Source organism: Haliotis rubra, unplaced genomic scaffold (assembly GCF_003918875.1).
Source record: "Haliotis rubra isolate DU_JTF1 unplaced genomic scaffold, ASM391887v1 Scf2064, whole genome shotgun sequence".
NCBI lineage: Eukaryota > Metazoa > Mollusca > Gastropoda > Lepetellida > Haliotidae > Haliotis > Haliotis rubra.
This window is the reverse complement of record NW_025766075.1, coordinates 29823-53812: the sequence shown is the minus strand read 5'-3', so window position 1 is coordinate 53812 and position 23990 is coordinate 29823. Positions and strand designations below refer to the sequence as shown.

Sequence of the window (23990 nt, the reverse complement as noted above, 5' to 3'; positions counted from 1 at the left end):
AACCTTTGTATCAGCGCCCAAAGTACAGTCCGAAATTTAACGTGTGGGGTGGCATATCTGTTTTAGGGGGCAACGCCCCTCTGTGCATTTAAAGGGAATATGAACAGTGAGCGGTACACAGATATTCTCGAGGGACATTTACTTCCATCTGCACACGTGTTCTGTGGAAATTTTGGATTTTCCAGCAGGACAACGACCCAAAACATCGTTCAAAGCATTCACAGGCCTGGTTTCGGACCCAAAATATGACATTATTAGATTGGCCAAGCCATAGCCCTGACCTAAATCCAACAGAAAATGTTTGGGGACTTATGAAGGAAATTGTCAATAAGAAAAATCTGACAAAGAAGAGGTGATTCGATATTGGGACAGCATGGACCACGACTTTCTAACTTCTTTGATCAGTAGTATCCATTGAAGACTACATTGCTGCCCATGGTGACTTGACAAAATACTAACTGTTCACCTGTCTTTGAATCTGGAGTTATGTTCTGCTAACATTCTGCTAATGAGTGAAAAAAAAATATTGCAATCATAAATTCTCAATAATGTCTGGTTGTACTTACTGTAGTTTTCTGTACAGACGTGTTATAGTAAGAAGCGACTAACAGGATCGGGTGGTCAGGCTCGCTGACTTGGTTGACACGTGTCATCGTATACCAATTGCGTAGAACAATGCTCATGCTGGTGATCGCTGGGTTGTCTTTTCCATCACAAGGGATAAATATTTCAATACCAAAAACAGCGAATGACCTTTTTAATGTTAATTATTATTTAATCATTGAATTTTTAAAAGAAATAGAATTTTTAGATAAATTTTGATATATGGTTTGTAAATAGATAAATATTTAATTATTAGTAGTTTAGATTAGTAACTGAGATTATTAGTGGCTGTACCATCAAAGGGGGTTGAAGTATTGTAAAATTATTGTCCTCCTGAGAGGGTACATAGGTCCTAAAGTTTTGAAGGTAAACTTAAACCTACTATTATTTTTAATCGTCGTATATATGTTCTTTTGAATTACGGCTAGTTCTCCAAAATTGCTAATAGCTGAAAGGAGGGTGTAAATCCAGCTTGGGTCAATGCAGGAAGCATATGTACTATAAGTCCCCATGGTCCCTAGTATGGTGATCTACCTTTAGTTGTTGGCAATATATAGTCTGGTTTTCATTTATATTGTATTGTGATTTATAGTTAAAATATTTTAGATTTACCTACTAGTTTTTAATTTATTTCTGTGATAATCTAGTTGTTTTACTGTCCTTTGCAGACAAATAAGTATATTTTCTAACTTTGTTTTTATTCATTTATAAATGTACAACTTAGCCACAATATGGCTGAAGTACTGCCGATGTGACTTTAAATTTTAACTCACTGGATTGTCTGGTCTAGACTCGATTAATTACAGACCGCCGCCATATAGCTGGATTATTGCTGAGTGCGGCGTAAAACTAAACTCACTCACTGTTCTTGCAATAGTATTTTGTTACAGAGATATGTACACACAAACAAAAAATGTATGACCTTTACGGCTACATTATAAATTCAGGCACAGACCGACATAACATAGTACCCAAATATCACAAGTCAACAAGAAAATCTGAAAGAATCAATTTTAAAACGTGAAGTGCATTTATAGGCAGCGTTCTTCTGTAGTGACAGGGAAGGAAATCCAGCGCTTTGATTGGACCACGTAGTGACACAACTTGCAGATAAGCGCACGAGATGATCTAAAAATGGTTATCTATGTGAGATATGCAGTTTAAGTAAACATGCTACAGCTTGTGAAATCGATAAGAACACCAGAGTAAGTAAGCTATATACTCAGTCTGTAAACATTGTTTGTTGATTTAGATGACAGTGAAATGTGTGTCAAAACATCAAATGAAAAATACTGTGGCTCACATTTATACAATACATAGAATCAACATATTGTACTGAAACGAAAAGTGGTGATAGGTGCAGTTATTTATAATTACAGCTTGTCATTTAGTGCTTAAAGAGGGACCTATTACACGTCAAATTGTTGTGACGCGCTTTGACAGTTCGTCACAACTCGGTTGTTATCATGTGTTTCAGCTTGCTTTCTTTATGATAGGTGTAATATCATTATGTACAGCGTGATAGCACCTGGCTTCCGACGATATTATTGTGTAACACATGGTATATTTTCTTAGTGAAGTACAGATTCTAGTACTTCTGTTGGATTGAGTCCCATCCGGGATTCGAACCCACGCTCTCAGAGTCAGGCATCTCATCGCCAGCACACAAAGTCAGCCGTCTAACCCGCTCAGCCACAGCGGCTTCCACAAAATAGTCGGGTAACTGGTAGTCTACACACGGACTTTGTGTACCTTTCTGATTGGTATGAATTGGCACGGCTCCCAAGACCGAAAGCTATTAATACACAATGCAATTTAGAAAGTGGTCATATGTCACATATGGTATATATATTAGGATATACACCTATGCCTTCTTAATGACAGGTGCAATATCATTACGTGTAGCGCGATAGCTCCTGGCTGCCGACAACCGACGATATCATTGTGGTGCAGCAAATGTAACGTTAGATCCACCGATGCATTGACGCCAACACATGATTATGTATATGTCGACTACAGTGTTGGTGTAATATTTACGTCCTATTAATGGTCTATGTATCAGCGGTATTCAGGGTTTAATATATCTATCCTTTTATGATAAATATCCTGAACCAATGTCCTACCGCAGGTTAATTTGGAAATGACGTGTCATCAGTATCTATCTTATCAGGAATTTCCCATTCAGTTATCTCGCACGTTGTGTTTCCAGTTGATTCGTTGCGCGTCTTTAGTACCACGTCATTCGAATAAAACAGTACAGAATCATTGTTCCAAGGTATTTATAGTTATTACAAAGCACATATTCACCTGATCAATGACTGAGCATTACTACTATTCCCATCACCCATTTGAACAGTTATATTGTTGTCTCTCTCTCTCTGTGTCTCTGTCTCTCTCTCTGGACAGTAATTTGTCGGAAAACTGACTTATATGAGTGATAGATTTCAAAGTCACAAAGCCACACACGTTCCTGATAGAAATGGTATAGTGAAGCTGTAAACCTCACAGAAGGCCATTCGTTTTTCATCTTCCACTTTAACCAGTAACACAGCGAATAAAAGTTATGAACATGGGTTTCACTAATTGTGTATCTTACTTTATGAAATTATAAAACCATGATCATTTGGTAATGCTCTTTATATTAATTAGTGACGTTGCTTTGCATGGGAAACAAGTTGTTAATACATGTATAATATTTCAAGATGACCCATTATTGTGCATGGGTAATATTACATTTTTTCATCACATCAGGACATAACGTTAAGGTCGGGCAGGAGATGGTAAACAGAAAAAAACTATGGATAGTACAGTTGATGATATCAGTGTTTCCATTAGAAGCAAGTCAACACCCTTTGGATGAAGAAGAGGAGACACTTTCATGATGAACGTTTCAGCGGAATACGAATGGAACGATGTGTGCCAATGATATCAATCTAACTACATGACTGCGTTCTGTGACAGTGTATCCATTGTAAAACAGTATTGTAACTGAACTACAATGTAACTTGTTTCTGTTAAGATTCCGTAAAGGGCAGTTTTGGGCTAGTCATCATGTTAAGACTTGGTGTGAAGACTTATCTGGGAGCTTCTAGGGCCAGCCGGAATAATCTATCACAATTAAACACGTTGACTGCCTATCACGAGTATAGACGAATTTGCCACGACGATATATTTCGTAGTGGCAAAATGGTATTTTGAAACAAGTTTTACATGTTGATAAAATAGGTACAAGAAACAAACGTCTCCTGGCCTGCTTTGTTACCGCCAAGAGACGATTGCTTCTTGTGCCTGTTTTGCCAACATGCGAAACCTGTTTCAAAATACCAGTGATGTAGCTACGAGATAACTCGTAGTGGCAGATTCGGCCAGACATTGATGCTACGAGTATACACGTAGTGGCAGTCAACGTGTTAACCCTTGATATAACAAAACGTTAAAGAGACAGATTTATGCTGAATGCGTGTCCCTCCCTTTTCGTTTTACCTCAAGACCAGCTCAGACTGAACATGACGTGTCGCCTTACATGTCCATCTTATAGTCCTGTGTTAGAAACTTGATCATTGTTGTGGCTATGCCAATGTTATCATAACTGTCTTTATTGGTATTAATCACCGCTCACATATGTGGTGAACACTGCATGTGTATTGCCTCTCTCTTTTGTATTGCCATTGAAAATCCTTTGCGGTATGTTGGTTAGCATTTCACACAACCACACGCGTCCAAAATGACAGCGTAATTCTTCTCGGAAGCATGCAGGAAGCTGAAGCGACCATTGATTACCATTAAGTTGGTCAAAATTTTGTTGCTTGTGGTCTATAGCCTAATTTATTTTTTTATATTTTCTGAATAATTATTGTTTTCATATTGATCCAGTTTGTGTTATTTAAAATAAGCGTCATTAAAACATGTGGATTCTCAATCTCAGAAACGGACCGAGTTCCGTTCAGTCAAAACATTTGATTTTTCAACGTTGTACAACACAATCCCACATTGCAAACTCAATTCCTTGATGCATTGGGCATTTGTAAATAACCGTTATGAACAAGGATATACCTACATACCTATTTCCAGAGGTTCAGGGCCATTTGTAAAAACTGACAGTAAATGTCATTTGAAGTTTACTGAGAAACAAATATGTGAAATGCTGCACGAACTCATTGATAACAAGGTAACTTGGCCAAGACGTTTAACTGATATCGTTCAACAGCCACCAAATAGGCAATTTACCCCTCTGGACTTGACATTGAAGAGACAAGTGACACAGCCTCAACTGTTTCATATTGAGATCTATGCATAACAATTCAGAGTGACAAAAAATTCTCCACAAGGTTGTATGACAAAAGGTATGATTTCATCTTCCTAACAGTCAACGTTCCATGCATGTCTTTGCTGGTACAATCGAGCATCATCTTTTATCACAATTTCAAAGAGCGTCATGCAACTCTTGCGCAGAAGTTGTTTGATCAAAGTTACAACATTCAATGGGCTCAGTAAAGCTTTTAAAAGTAGTTTTAGGGTAGTCATGTTCAGGACATTTCAAAATTTGATGCATCATTGACAAAACAGTTGTCAGATGCAATTATCTATTTTGCTTTGTATTATTACGTTCCCAATGTTTTTCAGGTGAACAGTTGACAGCCTTTTTATATATTTATGACGGGTGCCCCCGGTGGGGAAGGATACGCTCACCTTTTAACGAAAACGTGCTATCATCACTATTTCATAGTGATTCATAAACAAATGCTCTGTCACCGTGGTCCAGACACGATTAACCTAACTGTTTTACTGTCGAAAAGTATTTAATAATAAGTAACTTGTTCTCATAGCGAAAAGGGTGCAATATTGTCGTTGCATTTTTTGTAACTCACTCACTCCTTTATAGTACATTTGAAATTTGTATGGAATTGATAATAAATCACGTTTGTGTTTTGTACAGTGTTTCCTTTTTGTTTGTTGGTTTCACACAGAATTCTTGTACATATAGATTTTGTTTCAACCTACTCTTTCAACAGGTAATAACTAGCATTTTATAAGTGGGATAGTAATAGGTAAAATACATCTTAATGGATAACAGTAATATATTTATTGCTAATAGATATTCGTTATATAGATTCGTACAGTTTTCCCAGAAATGTTTGATAAACTCTTTGTTTCTTAATACTTATAATAGAATTTTAAAATACGTGTTACATTATGTAGTAAGGTACCCAATATGGGAGGCAACTCTTGTAGGCTTAAGATTGAACCTTACTACATCAAGAGTTATCTCCCCTGGTGTTGCAGACACCTTCCTTTGTTGACTCGGCAGATTTGACAGCCGAAAGAAAAAGAATACTGGTTCTAGATAATTTTGTAAGGGATGTGACTAATGTAAAGGAATTAGCTGGTAGACATGACATTCCTCTGTCTACAGTATACAGATCTTTGAAGAATATTCAGTCAGGAGTTGGGATTGAGCACAAGACAGGGACAGGGAGACCAAGGAAGTTCAGTACTACGGATTGTCGGCGACTTGGTCAGATTGTGAGTAGGGGACAATTGAATAGCGTTGAGAATATCAGAAATGATATGATTAGTAGAGGAAGTCCTCGGGTATGTAATTAAACCCTTAAACAAGAATTACAAAGACTTAACTGGGCGAAAAGGCATGGAATTTCCTCACCATTGATGAACGATGCACAAAAAGAAAGACATTTACAAAAAATACAAATGGTGTTGGGCTCACGAAAATCAAGACTGGGATAATGTCGGATGGGATATCACTGGAAATTTGACAAAGGAACGATATGTTGTCATCTTAAATGGTCACCTCCGGCCCGAACACTGTATGAAGATAAATGGATTATCCAGGATGAAAACGACCCAAAACACACTGCGGGTTACACAAAACAGTGGTTGTTGGAAGAAAATGTTCAAGTTTTAGACTGGCCAAGCTACAACCCAGATCCTAACCCTATTGATAATATGTGGGGACTAATGAAAGATAGAATAAACCAAAACGGACTTAGAAATATTGAGGATAGGAAGAAAGGTGTGGTCAAACATTGGGATACGCTGTCACACGCTTTCCTACAAACTTAAATCGATAGTGCACCTAGGCGCATTCACTCGTGTATTGCCCCATGGTTCCTAGTATGGTGATCTACCTTCAGTTGTTGGCGATCTCTAGCCCGTTTTTATATTGTATTGTGATTTACAAGTAACATATTTTAGTTTAATTACTAGTTTTACATACATATCTGTGATATTCTAGTTGTTTTACTCTCCTTCGTCGGCAGGTTTTTTATAATATACATATGTTTAATTTCACTATCAAATGTTCTCGTCACGATATGGCTAAAATATTGCCGATGTGACGTTAAATAGTAACTCACTCACTCACTCACTCACTCGTGTATTGCAGGGCAAGGAGGTCTCACAAAGTACTGAAAAGACACTCCGACTGTAAGAGACTCATATCTCAAGATATTCATTTCCGTAAAACATCTATAGTTTATATACATATGTTAGATATTTGACGAAACAACTTTCTCAATAGTTTCCGGGAATACTATATACTAAAGTGGTGTTAGACAAGGTTAACATTTGTCACCACGTTTTTCCATTGCACAGAAACGACATAGAAAATTCACGTAAAGTAAATACAACTTTAAATTTAGTAAAGCACATGCAGAGATTAGTATGAATTCCTTTGATAGTCAGCATTATATGAGTAAATGCATTGTTAAGTGGACTAAACAAAGCTACACCCATGCAATTTTATGCAATTTGTTGGCTGTTATTATTCGATAAACGTACGTAAATCCTTTTTCGTAATAGGGATGTGAAATATGGAGTTTCGAAATATGTATGTTCCTTGGATATATACCGACTTTAATGTCTTAATTTAAGACGTGGTACTCCCTCGTCCATAGATCGACGGATGGGTTGGTTGGTTCATCAATTAATCGGTTTATTGATTGCGTATACTCACATTTCAGGAGATCGTGAGGCTTGTATTGTATCTTGCTGGACAGAAAATACACACCAGTATCTTTACATTGCTGATCTTCTACGTAGTTGACAAACACATCACGCTCTGTCAGCGGTGGATTAGAATGAGAACTAATCCCAATGTCCGAACAAACAAAGTCATCATTCTCTGTTGTAGGAGGCGACAGTTCTGTAGCAGACGCGTTGGTGAGTTCAGTAGCAGACGACGCACAGATAGGCTGTTGCACAAGCTCAAAAATCTTGTCTATGATCTTCTTATAGTATGAGTCATTTACTAAGAGCATCTTAGTAACTTCTTTGTAAACCACCGGGATTTCTTTCGGCGTGGAATTGACGTGAATGAATAAATATTTCTGAAATTCGTCAGACGGTGATCATGTCAGGACAGAGATGTATTATAGTAACAAGTACTTTCCACCATTAAATTCGTCAGAAAGTAGATCCGATGCCATAATCCCTCTCCCTTCCAGGACGCAGAGATCGACACACATACGATCATATAGTACATTCAAAGTTCGAGCATGTCACTTATGAACCTTTGCGTCCGACATCTTCCATTGAACTGTTTACACAAAGTAGATCCTTCACGATGCCGATTAATAAATAGATCTTAATGTCCACTACAGTATATTCGACTCATACATACAGGTCTTGGAGACATGCGAAGCCACGACTCTTGGTTTGTTCGTTTGTCAATTTGTACCGCTTCAGTATGTCAGTATGTAGCCATGTCATCTGACTGTCACAATCTTACACATACTTCCAGTCAACTGACGCTTAGAGAGAGAGACGGGAGACTAAGCTAGTCCTTTTTACGCAACAGAACAAGGGACACTACGAATGGGTAATATCCAAGTGAGGGGTAAAAGTCGACAAGGAGGTTATCGATCGTCCCAGATATAAATGACACAGCATATAAGGCTCTATTCTCAGACGTCATAGTTTACGCTGTGATGAGCTGATTATTTCAGGTAGCGTCGAGGTCAAGTGTTGTGAATTCTCCACGTATGGATATGATTTGCAGAAATACCTCTCTTCTTTTTGCGTCAAATGACTGGCGCACGTGATCATCATGAGTGACGCTGGTTTTGTGAAATACCTTTGCAGATGTATGAAACATATTGACACAATAGCTTCTTTTGCTCTACTTTAAGACGTAAGCAGTTTCGTAGATTCAAGAAAAGATTGAGAAGACAATGATTTTGACCAAATAAAGTATACTGAGTAAGTTACAATTTATAGTCACTTTGGCAATATTTCAGTCATATCGTGACTTAAAAGGGGCATATTTAAATATTTATAATTTTATATCTTAAAATCTGTCTGCGAAGGACAGTAAAAGAACTAGAATATCACAGTGAGAGATTTAAAACTAGCATGTGACTTAAACGTATATACTATTTAGGCTATTACAATATAAAAACAGGCTATAGATTGTCGTGTCGGTATTGTCAGATGCAGAATATTTCGTTTCACTCATGAGTATGTGTTTTGTAAAAACAGATGACCGGATGTAATAAATGAAGCATGTGGCGGAAAAACCGAAACTGTTGCGTGGTAAATTGAAGACTGTAGTTGTAACTGAATTGTCATACTGCAAAAAATAACATAGATCACCAGCAACTGAAGGTAGATCACCATTCTAGGGACCATGGGAAACTTACAGTTCCTTTCCTACCTGCATGGGCCCAAGCTGGCTTTACTCCATCCCTCCAGATTGTAGTGAAATTTAGCAATTATCTAAAACAACAAATATTACGGATCCTCTCAGGAGGACAATAATTTTACAATACTTTAACCCCCTTCGAGGATACAGCCTCTGACCAACTAAATTGCAACTTAAACTCTACCAATGTTAAAAATCAACTATCTACACAATATCAAAATCTATCAATTAATTCAATTTCTTTTAATAATCGAAGGATAACATGAGGAAAAACATGATTAAAAAGATCCTTCGTTGTTTGTACATTTAAAGAGTTATCCCTTGTGGTGGAAAAATCAACACAGTCAAATAAAGTATACTGATACGAAAGTAGCTCCAGGACTTAATAGCTTCCGGGCAACATGAAGAGGAGGTAACTCCTGCAGTGATGGCACACCATACGCACATTAGATTCCCCAGACAGCCAAGTTCAGTTTTTATTCTGTCCCTTTAATTTTCTCCCACTCCAGATAATTCCTTAGTTCCAGTAATCTCACTAGTTTGTAGTTAGACGCAATTAAACGGTAGTAAGGCGAGTGTGAGTGCATTGATATTTTAAGTCACATCGGCTATATTTCAACTATAAAAACCTGTCAACCTGAATATCAGATAAAGATTTAAAACTAGTATCTTATCTCTAAAATATGACTATCAACAACAATACAATAAATAAATGTAATGAAATGGATCAGTGAATGAGTGAGAGAGTTACAAATTTACGTCACATCGACAGTATTTCATCCATATTGTGACGACACAAAAACATTTTATGTCTACTTTACAATAGACAAACACAATATAAAAAGGGTCTAGAGATCATCAGCAACCAAAGTTTGGCCACCATACAAGGGTCAAAGGAGATGTACGGTACTCCTGCTAGATAAACCTGCCTACCTATCTACCTACCTTTTCACGCTTACACGGTAGTAAGTCAGTCAGATGGTTAATAGGTTGACATTTTGACTCCATCTGTCTGACGTGATACAGAAACACATGTGTTTGAATCACTCTAGCATCTGTATCTGTGTACTCATTTCCGCTGTTTCAGTGCAACATACACATGTTTGTTCACATCGATCTCACAATATGTGAGTTTAGTTCTACGCCACCTCAGCAATATTCCAGCTATATGGCGGCGGTCTGTAAATAATCGAATTTGGACCAGACATTCCAGTGATCAACAGCATGAGCATCGATCTGCGCAAGGGGGAACCGATGACATGTGTCAACCAAGCCAGCGAGCCTGACCACCCGATCCCGTTAGTCGCCTCTTACGACAAGCATGGGTTACTGAAGGCTCATTCTAACCAGGACCTTCATGGGTACATATCGTGAAGACGGGAACAATTACTTGTTATACATAGTAATTATTGGTAAATTATAAAAACCTGTCAACGAAGGACAGTAAAATAACTAGATTATCACAGATATGAATATAAAACTAGTAATTGAATCTAAGACAGTTTAACTATAGATGAAAATACAGTATAAAAACAGGCTATAGATTGCCAACAACTGAAGGTAGATCACCATACAAAGGAACACGGGGACTTACATTACCTTTGCTTCCTGCATGGGCCCTAGCTGGATTTACATCATCCCTTCAGCCGTTAGCAACTGAGACAAATCTAGCCATATATTAAATCTACACATAGTGGAGTGTTTAAATTATTGGGGAGGACAATAAGTTTACAGTATTTCAACCCCCTTTGAGGATAAAGCCACTAACAATCTGAGTTACTAATTTAAACTTCCAATCCTTTTTGAATAGTGAGTCTGTGAGGTTTATTACCTGAGACTGGTGACTTTCCCTAAGTCATTACTGATCATGATGAAACTTATATTTTACATTTGTACAATAACCATTAATGAATAATATCCAGCATGACGACCGTAAGTGCAACCAAACACATGTGTATCAAAATTCTGGATTCTTCCGTCATTCAATGTAAATATTCATTGTCGGATCCAGAGGGGTGGATGGGGTTTACCCCTTTGAGAATGACTCAAGACCACACTGAACTGAAGAACTTTTTGTGCGTTGGCGGAGCCAATGGGGGGGTTCAGGGAGTTCGAATTTCTGGCTCCGCCCATGATATTGAGGGGACACTTTTTTCCCTGGCGTACTTGTCTCTAAAATGTACGTGGACTTCTATAACTGATTTTTGCTGACAGTGTGTTTTATTTTACGAATGATCTGTGTTTTATTTGTATATATACTGTCCCAAAATAGAAATGCATAGGCCGGAAATCTGTTGCGAAAATGTTGTATTTTCAAATATGTATAACTCGTCCACAAATGGACTTTAGTGCATGAATTTTAGACGAAGACGTTGAGGGCGATGGTGACGACGTAGCACGGTCCCGACGTCGGGTCTCCTGGCTCTCAGTCCAATCTTTCTAAGCCTGTTCCGTACAGTTTGACCGGATATCATCCGAAGTCCACGCAGCCTGGCTGCTGTGCTCTCACCCGTGACAGTACCATCACGCAAATGTGGTACCCGGATGTACCGATCTTGGGCTGCAGTGGTGACTCGAGGTGTGCCTGTATGTGGACCGTCATTTGTTATACCTGTTTGGTTGTAACGAGCTGCAAGCCATGATATCGTGCTCAGCCTAACATTCAGACGCCTGGCAACAGAAGCTTGGTACTCTCCAGCGTGCATTCTTTTCAATTTCGTTTTTCCTTTTCGCAGCGTCACGACAAGGCGTAGTGATTTGACCTTGGAACTCCTTCAAAACGAATGCCGATTTCCAAAAGTAATCTGGATTTTTATAGCCAGATGTTTGTTGCGTTGTGGCGATGCGTTTTCAATCCTTGTAAGAAATCTCATCAAAATCAACATTTTCAGGTGAGGTCGACTTTTTACTTGTGCAATTGTGTAACATCATGTTATGAACACTTTTGTTACACATTTTGACGATTGCTTGAACACAATAGGTAATTATTGGTTAAAAAACTACAAATGCCTATGCGTTTCTTTTTTGGGATAGTGTATCTTCCTCGAGTAGGCTAGATCTACATTTTACAACGGACACATTGATTCAGTGTTTCTTATTGATAAACCTGATGCTTTATATTGACCCATTGGTCTGCCTTCACTTCTTCTCATGTGCTAATTTTTGGGTGATTTAAACTTGAACGAGCAATGAAATCAATCCCGTCTGTGAGCAGAGTTTGGTAATGACGTATATATTGATGAAGACAATGACCCTGCTGAGCAGCCTGTGTACAAATATTAATAGATTTAGACGCACTTTACTTGTTTATGCTATGTTTGTCGACTGTTTATATGAATGGTGGAGTTGAAATTTATAATGGGTATTTACATGAGTAGGAGATAGTGGTTCAAGTGATGTTGAATACTTTCTTGCACATGCTTGTAGAAATGTTAAATGCTTGGGGCCGATTAAATTATTATCTGGCACGTTTTCTTTCAATAGCCATACTAGACTCAATGTAGATTGAGATGATCATGACCCCATCTTTAGTAGATTTGTTGGGGATAAATCGAAGGAAAACCTTTCCACTTCAGCTCTGAGGCAGACCTTCGGAACTGTTTCTTGATTAACTAAAATTGAAACTTTGCACAAAGAGGATTACAGATTTAGTTCAGTGTGCCCTAAATACGGCCTCCAGTATGAAGAGACAAACAAACAATGTTTAATTTGCTTCTTCTAAACCAAAACTGAATATATATTGTGTACTGGCTAGTTCAGAAACCAGAAGGTTTAGGCTTTATCACAATGAATGATGCTAACAGGGTTCTGCTGGAATTAGAGTTGTGACGATATATCGATACTAGAATAATCGTGATATTAAAATCAGACGATGCAATATATCGATACGATCCATGTGTATCGATTCACCGACGATATATACTTGCTAAAAGGTCACCTACATTTGAATTGGTTTTATTCATACATCATCGCGAATTTCGCGACTGATGAAAACAACAGGGGAGCGCCATGTTTCAGATTGCTAGGCGACGTTGAATCTCGCGAGATTTCGGCACTTCTCGCATGCGCACAGGGAAAATGGCCACTGACGACGCGGTGTTTTTGAAGCCTGGTGCAGGATTTAAAGCAAAGTGTGGGAGCACTTTTTGCTATCGAGAAATAAAACTCAAGTGGCATGTACTGTGTGTGATGTGATAGCAACTTTTCGAGGAAACACGACAAACATGTCGACACACTTGAAAAGGCAACCACCACCCCCACCCCCCACCACCCCTGGTATGGAAAATGAGGGTTTTATTAATTTTGTTCACGGTTTAGATCCCCGATACAAAGTGCCAAACAGCAAAACTGTGTCTCAGACTATCTTTCCCAAACTGTATGAGGAAACCAAATCTTCAGTTTTGTCTTATTTGAAAACAAGTGAAAGGGTAGCACTCACCACTGATACATTACCATTACAAGCCAACATATCGCCAGTGTTTGGGAGATTGTGTCACATTTTCTACAGACCAGGGTCATTGAGGAAAGTCATACTGGAGTGAATATTGGGAAAGTGCTTAAGGATGCTGTGGAAGAGTGGGGCATTGCTGACAAGGACCCAGAGGCGTGTTCAGCAAGCCGAGTACACGCGAATATTAGCGAGACCTCGCTTCCGAACACCACCGCTGAAACGAGTTCACGCGTGTACGCGCGATTTGCCTCAGGAGGTAGTGCGCCAAACAATCCAAGATGGCGTCCAGCATTGCGAAGCTTGTACCGCTGCAAATGACTAATGCCGATAAAACCGTTGTATTTACGGTTCACGTTCACCCTGATGTACAGGAGAAATGTGTGCAAGGTAAGCTTACGGTAAGGAAGCGTTTTAATTGAATACTTGCACATTTTGTAGTATTGGGCTTCATTGGACTAAATCGATTATCTGTACAGTCATGGGACATAGGTATTCGTCAGCCGGCTAAATTCTCATAGACTTGCATTGTTATTTTAGTGTAGCTGTAATAATTTTGCAGGTTGTTAGGAAATCATCTTGGTCACAGATACATAATTTCCATGTAATGTTCCTTTAAGTATTTTCCGCATTGTAATTACATGAGCAACATACATATACAACATTGTGCATTCTATCCCCATAGACCGCCATGTTAAACATTCTCATAACCATGACATGGCATCAATCAAAGTGCAGTCATTCTTGAAATACTGAATGGAAAAATAAAACGGAAATTGTGTCTTTGGAGCTGAGATGATTCATGACACATGTGCAAAATATGAACAAGATCAAACGACAAATTACTTCAAGGTAACTTTTCTAGCTTCACAAAATTAACATGTAAGTCTATGGAAATTATGCACAGTGACGAATACTCATGTCCAATGACTGCATATTGTTGCAATATTGGCGGGAGTATCTGAACGAGTGAACAAATATTTTCCTGTTTCTTGTCCACACTTGTTTATTTGTGTAAATGTATTTGTATAAATGTATTTGTTTAACGTCTTTCACACATACAACGCATAGAGCCATGGTTGATGCTGAATGATTATTTTTTTTCACCTTTTTGAGGTTTCTATACCATAAGTGTTACCTAATATATTTTATTTATTTCACAAAATGCAAATACTTTTCGTTTACATTAAAGTCATAATGTCGATTTTCTTCATCAGTTATTTTGAAGTTCCCCATTTTACTAACGTCTATGAACCCACCGCTCAATCCGCCTACGAATCCACCGGATTTCCACGTCTACGAACCAGTCTAGTCTACGAATTCACCTACAGCCATCTGAACTAGACAGTACATTTTTAGATTCCACTTGTTTCATGAGCCAAACTTTTCATAAATCTTTGGGGCATATTAGTTACTTTCTAGTGAGTTTTGTTGAGTCGTAAATGATTTTGTATATGTTTTTATCTGCAGACACACAGTTGGCAACTGAGATGTTTATACGAATGGAGGAGAAGTACAAAGTGGACTCTTCAGGCCACAGAAATCTTAGTAAGTGAGAGAGTACACCACAGTACATAACATCTTAATGTATCAGTTACATGGAAACCTGAGTCTGGATTCACTAAACTTCTAAGAATTTTCTTAGTTTCCTAAGAATTCTTAGCTGAGAATTTATCTTAAGTATCAATCCACCATGCGACTAAGCAGAAATCTTAGCTGAGAATTTTAAAAATTCTAAGTGAGAAACGCATGGCAAAGCACAAACACCGCTCTGGTTCAGCATGCGCGAGTCATGAGTGGAACCGGGCCATTTCGCAACAACATCAATGATATGTCATCTGTGGTCAAAGACAACCTGAGTATTGATGCTGTGGTACTGCTTCCTGTTCACATAAATAGGTTCGTGCTGAGATGGTGCCATCTATAACCCCAACCACTCCGGAAAAATTAGCGATGCCATAGAAACCAAGTTGGTTTCGTCGGATTTCAGTCGGACTGGTTGGAAATGAAACCAACTGGCAAACAATGGCAGGGGCAGACAGTGCAGTTATTGTTTGGTTAACGGCCCTACTCACTGAAGACCGTGAAACACCAATGTTGTCCGCATTACATAGCTGCATTTTGCCTGTGGCAAAGTAACGCAGCATGATTAGAACTTTGTCAGTAGCTGATAAAGGATTACTTCTTCGAGTCACAGGTGAAATTTCATTTGAAATGAGACTTCATAAAAATTGTATACCACTTTTGGATAATCTAAATATTCGTGTCAACTCGGTTTCTGTTGTTTTTTTCTAAAATGTTGGTTCTGTCGATGAATGCATTGGCGGCCATCTTTGTTTACTTTAAGAAAATTCTTAGTGCTTAAGTAACCTATGGAGGATTCTTAAGTTAAGACAAAATCTGAAGCACTAAGAGGTTTGATGAATATTGCTTAAGCAAAAATCTTAGTTTTAGATACGTTGCTATGGAAACTAAGAATTAGTAGACTTAAGAATTCTTATGGCTTAAGAATATTTACTTAAAATTAATATGGGCAGTCTTTTCAATTAAAATATTTCAGAAATGAGTAATTATATATGTATCTTTCACAGGAATGTTTTAACTGTTCACTTTTGAATATGTTTCTTTACTAATAAACATGTGGTTTTTTTCATCTAGGAGCCACTGGTAATATTATCTTTTCTGTTTCCAGCATGTTCACAATAGCTACAGCAAATCCCTTTGCAAAGAATTAATCTTGCTTTAATCTTGCTTAATCATGTCTGTATTACATGCTGTTGTGGGTAGTAGTATTAGTTTCTTAATTATCCCCCTAGGGGGATATAGTCAACGCCCTGTCCGTCTGTCCGTAATGATTTTCTGAAGACTCTTGTTGCTTTTACTATCCTATGTTTCCTATCATTGTCTTATGTGTTCCCCTTAGCACAGTCCTCTTAATACATTTGTCACAATTCATCACCTTCTTATCATGTTTAATAAATTGCACACGCTTATGGCTTATCCATTGGATGGCTTACTGGTACAATAATGTGAGGTGCACATTCTTGAAGTCTTTCTACTGGTGTGGTTTTCTTTGCCTCTTAATATTTACTATCTTCTCTACTCATCTTTTATAAAGTATACACATGTATGTATAAACCTATGTATATAGTGTTTGGATACAGCTATTTTCAATATATATATATAATAAAGTAATTAGTCACTTTCATTTTAATGTAATGAATGAAGTAATGTATCTCATAATGGTACTTGTCAAACTTGCTGTAATAGTTATAGATTTGACTGTACATGCTGTATGACATACTAAAAAATTTTACTTTTTGTTAGGTGCAGGTTTGGGAGGAAAGTTATTACCGGTAATCCTTATTTCCTTTTACTTTCAGTTTTAAAGGTAAAGGTATTTTTGTGAGATAACAAAAAGTGGCGATTTTACATGAGTAACAATTTAAATATGTTCATTGACTTATTGCTGGAAAAATTATTCTTATTGTAAATGTTCCATAATATTTGCCTTATTTTCATTATCCCATTTTCAAATATTATAGTCATTATATTTGAAGAATAGATATTGTATAGAGCTTTTATTTTTTCATTAAAGGTGTTGCTGAATCCTTTGAATTAGCTTCGGAATTTGGATTGTTGAATACTGTCTCCGCTGCTTGTAAAAACAGTGGGGTCAGTATCAGCATGAATATAACAAGACCGACTCACTTTGATGATGTGTCTGCATCTGCATATGTGAAAGATGTGCCGGATGAAATGTTATGTCGCCTTGGGCGGTTAGCACCAAAAGATCTCACGGCACAAGAAAGAGTTAGGTTCCTGGAACAATTGGTAGCATCAGTACCAGATGGTAAGCATTAAATATTACATTTATATGATTGAATAAACAAGGTAACTGTCAATCCCAACAATTGTTTTACCTTTGAGTATCATTTTAATTTGGATGTGGCAAAAACTATAATACCACTAAAGATTGCTTTCATTATTTGCATCTGCTCAAAACCTTTAGAAGCCCTGTATTATATATATGGTCACACTCTTGAATTTGACCCAGTTTATGTATTGCAGATCATAATAGTGAATTCAGTGTTGAACCCAAAGCCAGTACAAGTAGCGCTGGTGCCAGTGACAGAAATAGATGTGACACACTGGGAGATGACATGGAACTGGACACACAAGATGACATAGGCACGTACCAAGCATTTTCTTCTGTTAACAATATTTATTCATAGTCTTCTTTCATTTTATTCATTTGGGAGTAAATTTTGATTAAAGGAACTAATTCAGAGCAGTTTGCATAAAGCCTAAATGTTAAAAAGCATTTTCCTTTGTGAACTGTTCAACCTAAAATTGTAAGTTCATATGTGTATTATACTTGGGAATCTTAAGTCTGAATGCCTAGCTGTAACAGAATATTATAGAACTAATTTCGTTACAGATTCAGTATTTTCAATGACCACTCACTCCAGTTGGTCAAGCCAGAGTCATCAGTCACAAGGTAATTTAATGCAAATGTTTACTTAATAAATGGTTTTTAGAGCTAAATATTAGGTAAAGTTCCGGTAATTCTCACTGAGTCTGGTAATTATCTATCTATCGCAACACTGAACATTGGGACTAAGTATTCAGCAACGTATGTCCGTACGTACTTCCCGTTTCTTGTTAACACGATATCTCATGATCTGTTACACGAAAGCAAATAATCAATACGCGAAGGGCTACGACCCGAGCAAGCCAACCAATCATATTCTCTACCTCGACGTTACACCCAATGTCTTCAAATTGGGGAATACGCAGACACAAAATATAAAAAGTAGTAAACATGTGATAAATATTTATTTTTTAGCGGTGGGGCACATTGCCACAATATTGGCAAACACTTGTTATCATTTCTTTTAACTTTGAAATATTCATTTTTGTTGGAAATTTACATGTATCATTTCCAAATGGGTATCTTTACTTTTTTTAGTGAGAATAAACTGGACTGAATGTCAAGTCCGCCTGCTCATTACTCTGCGGCAGCAGTATGAGCATTTGTTTACTAGCAGCATCGTCACCCAGAAGCAGGCTTGGAAGAAAGTAGCCGACGAAATGACTGAGAAAGGTTACTGCTACTCTGGGGATGAATGCCAGAGGAAATTCGGTTCCTTGAGGCTAAGGTATTATGATTCACTCGTACTCGGTTCAAACAAGAAATGGTGTTCTGTTCCTATTTTCACAACTGTTCATTCGTTCATTCCTGTTTTCATCCCAATGGCATATAATGTGGGGGGTATAGGTAACACCAGTTTCCAGAGCATTACAGGCAACAGCTATGTTGCTGTTGTTCTGATTTCCATGGAAACGATTTGTAGTTCATCACAAAAGAGAGGGGAAACAGTACTTTGTCTAAGTTTAATGCACGTTGCTGTACCCGCAACTAGGTGTTTGCACGTTTTCATGTGGCCACCATGTGTAAAGTGCACAGGGTTGTGTGCTGTACACTAGGGGTTGCGACAACACTGAAAGAGTCTTCACACAAAAATGACTCTAAGGTTTATATACTGAGTGGCAGGTGGGCTCGATTCCGGCACCTTGAGCTGGCTGGATCACTAGCCTGACGCGATAGACACCTCACCCACCGCGCCCCAATTGTGCCTGCAGTTATCAGGAAACTTGATTTTAAAAGGTGGTTTTTGACTGATTATTGCAGTCAGGGTTCCTTTTCTCTTTGCAGATACAAAACAATAAAGGACCGTAATAACAAGACTGGCAGGGGCAGGTCAACATGGAAATTCTTCAGTCTCATGGATGAGATGTATGCTGGGGATCCAGCAGTTGAACCCCTTGCTGAAGTCAGTAGCCTTCAGAATCCGAAAAATCTAACCAGGGCCCCAAATAGTCCAGAGAGGGAAAGAAGCGACTGTGTAATGCGTTATGATTCTCCTAATACATCCAACAGCAAGAAGGCCCCTGCCAAGACAACACCTAAAACTCCTGTATCTAAGAGAGGCACAGCCTCACTGGCGGATCTATCGGAAATGAGAGAACAACAGAAGAAACAGCATGAAGAGAGAATGGAGTTGGAGAAGAAAAGATTAGCAATTGAGGAAAAAAGACTGGAAACTCTTCAGAAATTAGTAGATGCTATAGTAAATTCCAAGAAAGTAAATTATATATTTATATACTTATCCTATCTCACGACTTGCACCTCTCTCTCTCTTCATTCGACCATGAGTGGAAACGAATAAAACTTTGCTCCAGGCCGACCTTGTCCCTGTACCCGTGCTGTGCATGCCTTCCTGCCTTAGCTGTGCGGTGTCTTTTTGTCAGAGTGATTTTTGTGGTCGGTCTCCTTCACCTCAGGTGAATCAGGATATCCCGTCTAGTCAGTCTAGAGCTAGTGAGCACAATATTGGGACAATATTCAACACGACAGGTCATGATGTTTGTGCCCCAAGAGAGTTGGGACAAGATTCAGTGAAGTGCACGACTCTTTTGTCCTTTTATGGCTCCAAGATCGAGAATGAGTATGTAAGGTGATCATGTGGGTGAGGACTGCACATGCAACGTGCTGCCACGGCCTAGTGAGCATGGCGAAGGCAGGAAGGCATGCACAGCACGGGGACAGGGGACAGGGAACAGGGAAAAGGTCGGCCTGGAGCAAAGTTTAATTAATTTCCACTCATGGTCGAATGAAGAGAGAGGTGCAAGTCGTGAGATAGGATAAGTATATAAATATACAATTTCCAAATTTGTTTCCATAAGATCCATTTGAATTATTTCTATTTTGTACCGCTTTTTTAGGTCTTCAAAACTGAGATGACCTTTTTCATCACAAATATTTCTGACATAATGTATACAGACTAAAGTTATAGCAACAATTTTAGGCAATTACCTTGTTCGAGGTATGTATCTGCTTTTGAACATAAGGGAATGATATGCCATTCAGCAGCTGACAAAAAATCTTGTTCCATGTCGTGTCTAATACAGAGTGTATTTAGTATAGATTAGTAAATCTGCATACATTTTAACACTACCTTCTCACAGATCCAGTGTGCAAGGTAAAAGTAATTAATCAATCAGCGTTATTGGTTAATCCTTTGATCGATGTTTGTTTGAAAACTTTGTAACTCATTTGTTAATACCTCTTGCTGCACTTTCCAAGCGCATATAACATAACATGTTATATATTTGCCACATCAGACCTTATTTTATACTGTTGAGTATTTACTCCATACACAAGAAATGCCAAATGGGAACCCTTGTCAGGTAATCTTGAGTTGTGTTACTACTACTATTATTATACCTGTCATAAATTCAGAAATCAATGTGCGTTGGGGGCGCGGTGGGTGAGGTGTCTATCGCGTCAGGCTAGTGATCCAGCCAGCTCAAGGTGCCGGAATCGAGCCCACCTGCCACTCAGTATATAAACATTTGTTTGGCATGACAGTGTTTAACAATGGTAAATATTTCATTCAGAGAGTAGAATAATGTAGACAGGAAAATATTATGTGCACTTCATCTTAGGTGTCGAGATCCATGCAGTGTTCACAGCAGATGTTATAGTCGTACTGTTGTTTCTCCTTCCTTCCTGCATTTACCTTCAGATTGTTCAATGCTATTCTGAATTTACAGAATGTGGGTACCAAAGACAGGTAATATGTGTTTCTGTATTAAAATCATTTTAAAATCCAGAGTATAATGACTGATAACTTGAGGTTGAAATTTTCAAATGCTGATCCTGACACCAACATGTTGTGATAACCGAGCCCATGTTTGTAACATATATTACATATATGTACTTTCCACTTTCATGCATTTTCATTCATTATTAGCATATCCAATCCTGACTATGCAGACTCTATGGGATGCTTGTAACATATCATGTTACATATATCTACTTTCCTCTTTCAAAGTTGTGCCCAATGTATGTCTATTAAACTTAATGTGTACATATTAAAAAAGACTGTTTTATCCATGTGTTTTGTTTGCATTACAACATAGACGTGTGTGCACGAGTCACGTGATAGCGATTAGATCATATCATCAAGAAGCCATTTTATGTAAATATTTAATTGGATGGAAACAATTGATTTCAGAATAAGAACTTTATTTGTATGGCATGGAACATGGCTGGTAGTAACAAGAGAAGATTGATTTATTTACATGTCATGCATTTGTACATAAAAGAACATTTATCATATTATTGGAATGTACAAAAAGATATGTCCATTTTGGCCTATGAGACACTAAAATACAGTTATGGTTACAATATTAACACATACATCACTCTCACTCAGTCAAATATATACATTACATGAGACATTGATTATATTTCCTAATTATTTCCTGAAAAACTTGGGGCGGTGGGGTAGCCTAGTGGTTAAAGCGTTGTCTCGTCACGCCGAAGACCCGGGTTCGAATCCCCACATGGGTACAATGTGTTAAGCCCATTTCTGGTGTCCCCCGCCATGATATTGCTGGAATATTGCTAAAAGCGGCGTAAAACTAAACTCAGTCAGTCCTGAAAAACTTGGGGCGGTGGGGTAGCCTAGTGGTTAAAGCGTTGTCTCGTCACGCCGAAGACCCGGGTTCGAATCCCCACATGGGTACAATGTGTGAAACCTTCTGGTGTCCCCCGCCGCGATGTTGCTGGAATATTGCTATAAGCGGCGTAAAAACCAAAACTCAGTCCTGAAAAACTTTGACGATGTGAAAGAAACCTATATATCTTTACACCAAGAGATGGGCAATTTCCATTCTCTTTTCAGATACAGATTTAAGTTCTTGAGGATCCCTTTCTGATTGTGCTTCAGTTTCTACTGCATCAATGTCTTCAGTATCAATGTCACTTTCGTCAAAGGATTCCTGGGTCAAAATAAAATTGTGCAAAACGCAGCATGTGATAATGACTTCAGGCATTTCCCGAACATTTTTCATGTCCAAGTATTTGAGTTTTCTGAACTTCCCTTTCAAAAGTCCAAAGCATCTTTCAATGTCCACACGCGTTGAACTGTGTGCATTGTTGAATGTTTTCTCAATTGCTGTCAGATGTCCATTGTCTCTGAATGGGACAAGCAGGGACTTGGACAGAGCATAAGCAGAATCACCAAGTAGGTGGTACATTTCCGGTAACGGATTATCTTCTAAGTACTGACACAGCGGGCTGTTCCGGTAGACCCTTGAATCGTGTGCTGATCCAGGATATGCACAATAGACATCAATGAACTTCAAGCTGCTGTCACACACACCCTGCAGGTGCATTGCTGGGAAACCTTTCCTGCATATGTAGGAATCTCTGAAGAAGCTGGGTCCTGGAATTGGTATGTAAGATCCATCCAGCATGCCAATTACACCTGGAAACCCAGCTCGTACAGATGCTGCATCAGCATTTTTTCGATAATCTGTGTCCTTTGGCCATTTTATTAATTGTGTCATAATTTGTGTACTTGTCATGGTTCTACAAAAATTGCCAAGAAAATAATGCAAAGAACCTTTGCTCATCCCAAATCTATCTACCACACTTCGAAAAGTTTCCTGGTTACTAAGGTACCACAAACAGGCTAATGTGCGGGTCTCCAGGCTTGTTGTTCGACAGTCTGTGTGAGGACCAATCATCTCCAACAGGGACTGTAAAGTAATTAAAACAAGTTGTATGTGGATAGTGTCGTAACTGGCGATTGGGTGTTAATAAACCCTACCCCAGTTGCCTATTAATTACGGTCATTCCACATTGTCGGGGAGATGGTAGCTCTGGCGCTCCACTCGCTTGGTCCGTTGCAGGACGCTAGGTCAAGGAGTGAGGGTTCTGACGACCGTGACTCCTAATTAACCACATAACAGTCATGTACTGGCACACATACATTCAAAGAAAAACGCAACACAAGTGTATACTCTCATAGTTTTTACTCAGTCTCAGTCCATCTCTACAACTTCAACATCAGACAAGGCAGGTTCGTGCCACACGAGGCAACTGAGTGGCGTGGACTGGCTTCCGTCACTAAAAAGCGTGCACCACTCGCTCAGTGCCCAACCTATCTTTTTATATGGTTCGAGCCTGGCCTGATCTTGATCACATGTTTCAACTAATCATTTTGATTCGGTTAGCCTGTATTCGACCTTGCACTCATGAATATTACGATTGGAAAAGTACTGGTAAAAATCATTCGGTTACTCATCCCTTTATTGTTTGTTTCAATATAAGATTAATCTGTTATGTCTTTCACAACAAATGTGTTCTGTCTCTCTTTCCATAGCCTACGGCTAAACGCCATTCTATGGAAACTTTCCGTCTCC

At 38.4% G+C, this 23990-nt stretch overlaps 2 protein-coding genes and 1 long non-coding RNA gene across 3 annotated transcripts; 1 reads left to right on the top strand and 2 right to left on the bottom strand.

Moving 5' to 3' along the window:
* Window positions 1-8826: 8826 nt before the first annotated feature.
* Window positions 8827-21609, bottom strand: LOC124276156. The gene is made up of 3 exons (XR_006898430.1): window positions 21296-21609; window positions 20436-20607; window positions 8827-8841 (listed from the first exon to the last, which is right to left on the bottom strand). It is a non-coding gene; the product is annotated as an uncharacterized LOC124276156 (long non-coding RNA).
* LOC124276155 lies at window positions 17992-20325 on the top strand. The gene is made up of 4 exons (XM_046711823.1): window positions 17992-18210; window positions 18682-18871; window positions 19429-19912; window positions 19945-20325. Exons 1-4 carry the CDS (start codon window positions 18075-18077, stop codon window positions 20059-20061), a joined length of 927 nt encoding a protein of 308 aa, XP_046567779.1. The 5' UTR covers window positions 17992-18074; the 3' UTR covers window positions 20062-20325.
* A 725-nt stretch (window positions 21610-22334) lies between the features above and the next one.
* LOC124276157 (putative nuclease HARBI1) lies at window positions 22335-23039 on the bottom strand. The gene has a single exon (XM_046711824.1). It carries the CDS (start codon window positions 23037-23039, stop codon window positions 22428-22430), a length of 612 nt encoding a protein of 203 aa, XP_046567780.1. The 3' UTR covers window positions 22335-22427.
* Between the last annotated feature and the right edge of the window lie 951 nt (window positions 23040-23990).

Coding starts and splice junctions, on each gene's coding strand:
- LOC124276157 (XM_046711824.1), bottom strand. CDS start 23,039: ATGCTGGATGGATCTTACATACCAATTCCAGGACCCAGCTTCTTCAGA.
- LOC124276155 (XM_046711823.1), top strand. CDS start 18,075: ATGTGTATTATACTTGGGAATCTTAAGTCTGAATGCCTAGCTGTAACA. Junction 18,872..19,428: donor TTCGGTTCCTTGAGGCTAAG/GTATTATGATTC, acceptor TTCTCTTTGCAG/ATACAAAACAATAAAGGACC. Junction 19,913..19,944: donor CGACTTGCACCTCTCTCTCT/CTTCATTCGACC, acceptor AAACGAATAAAA/CTTTGCTCCAGGCCGACCTT.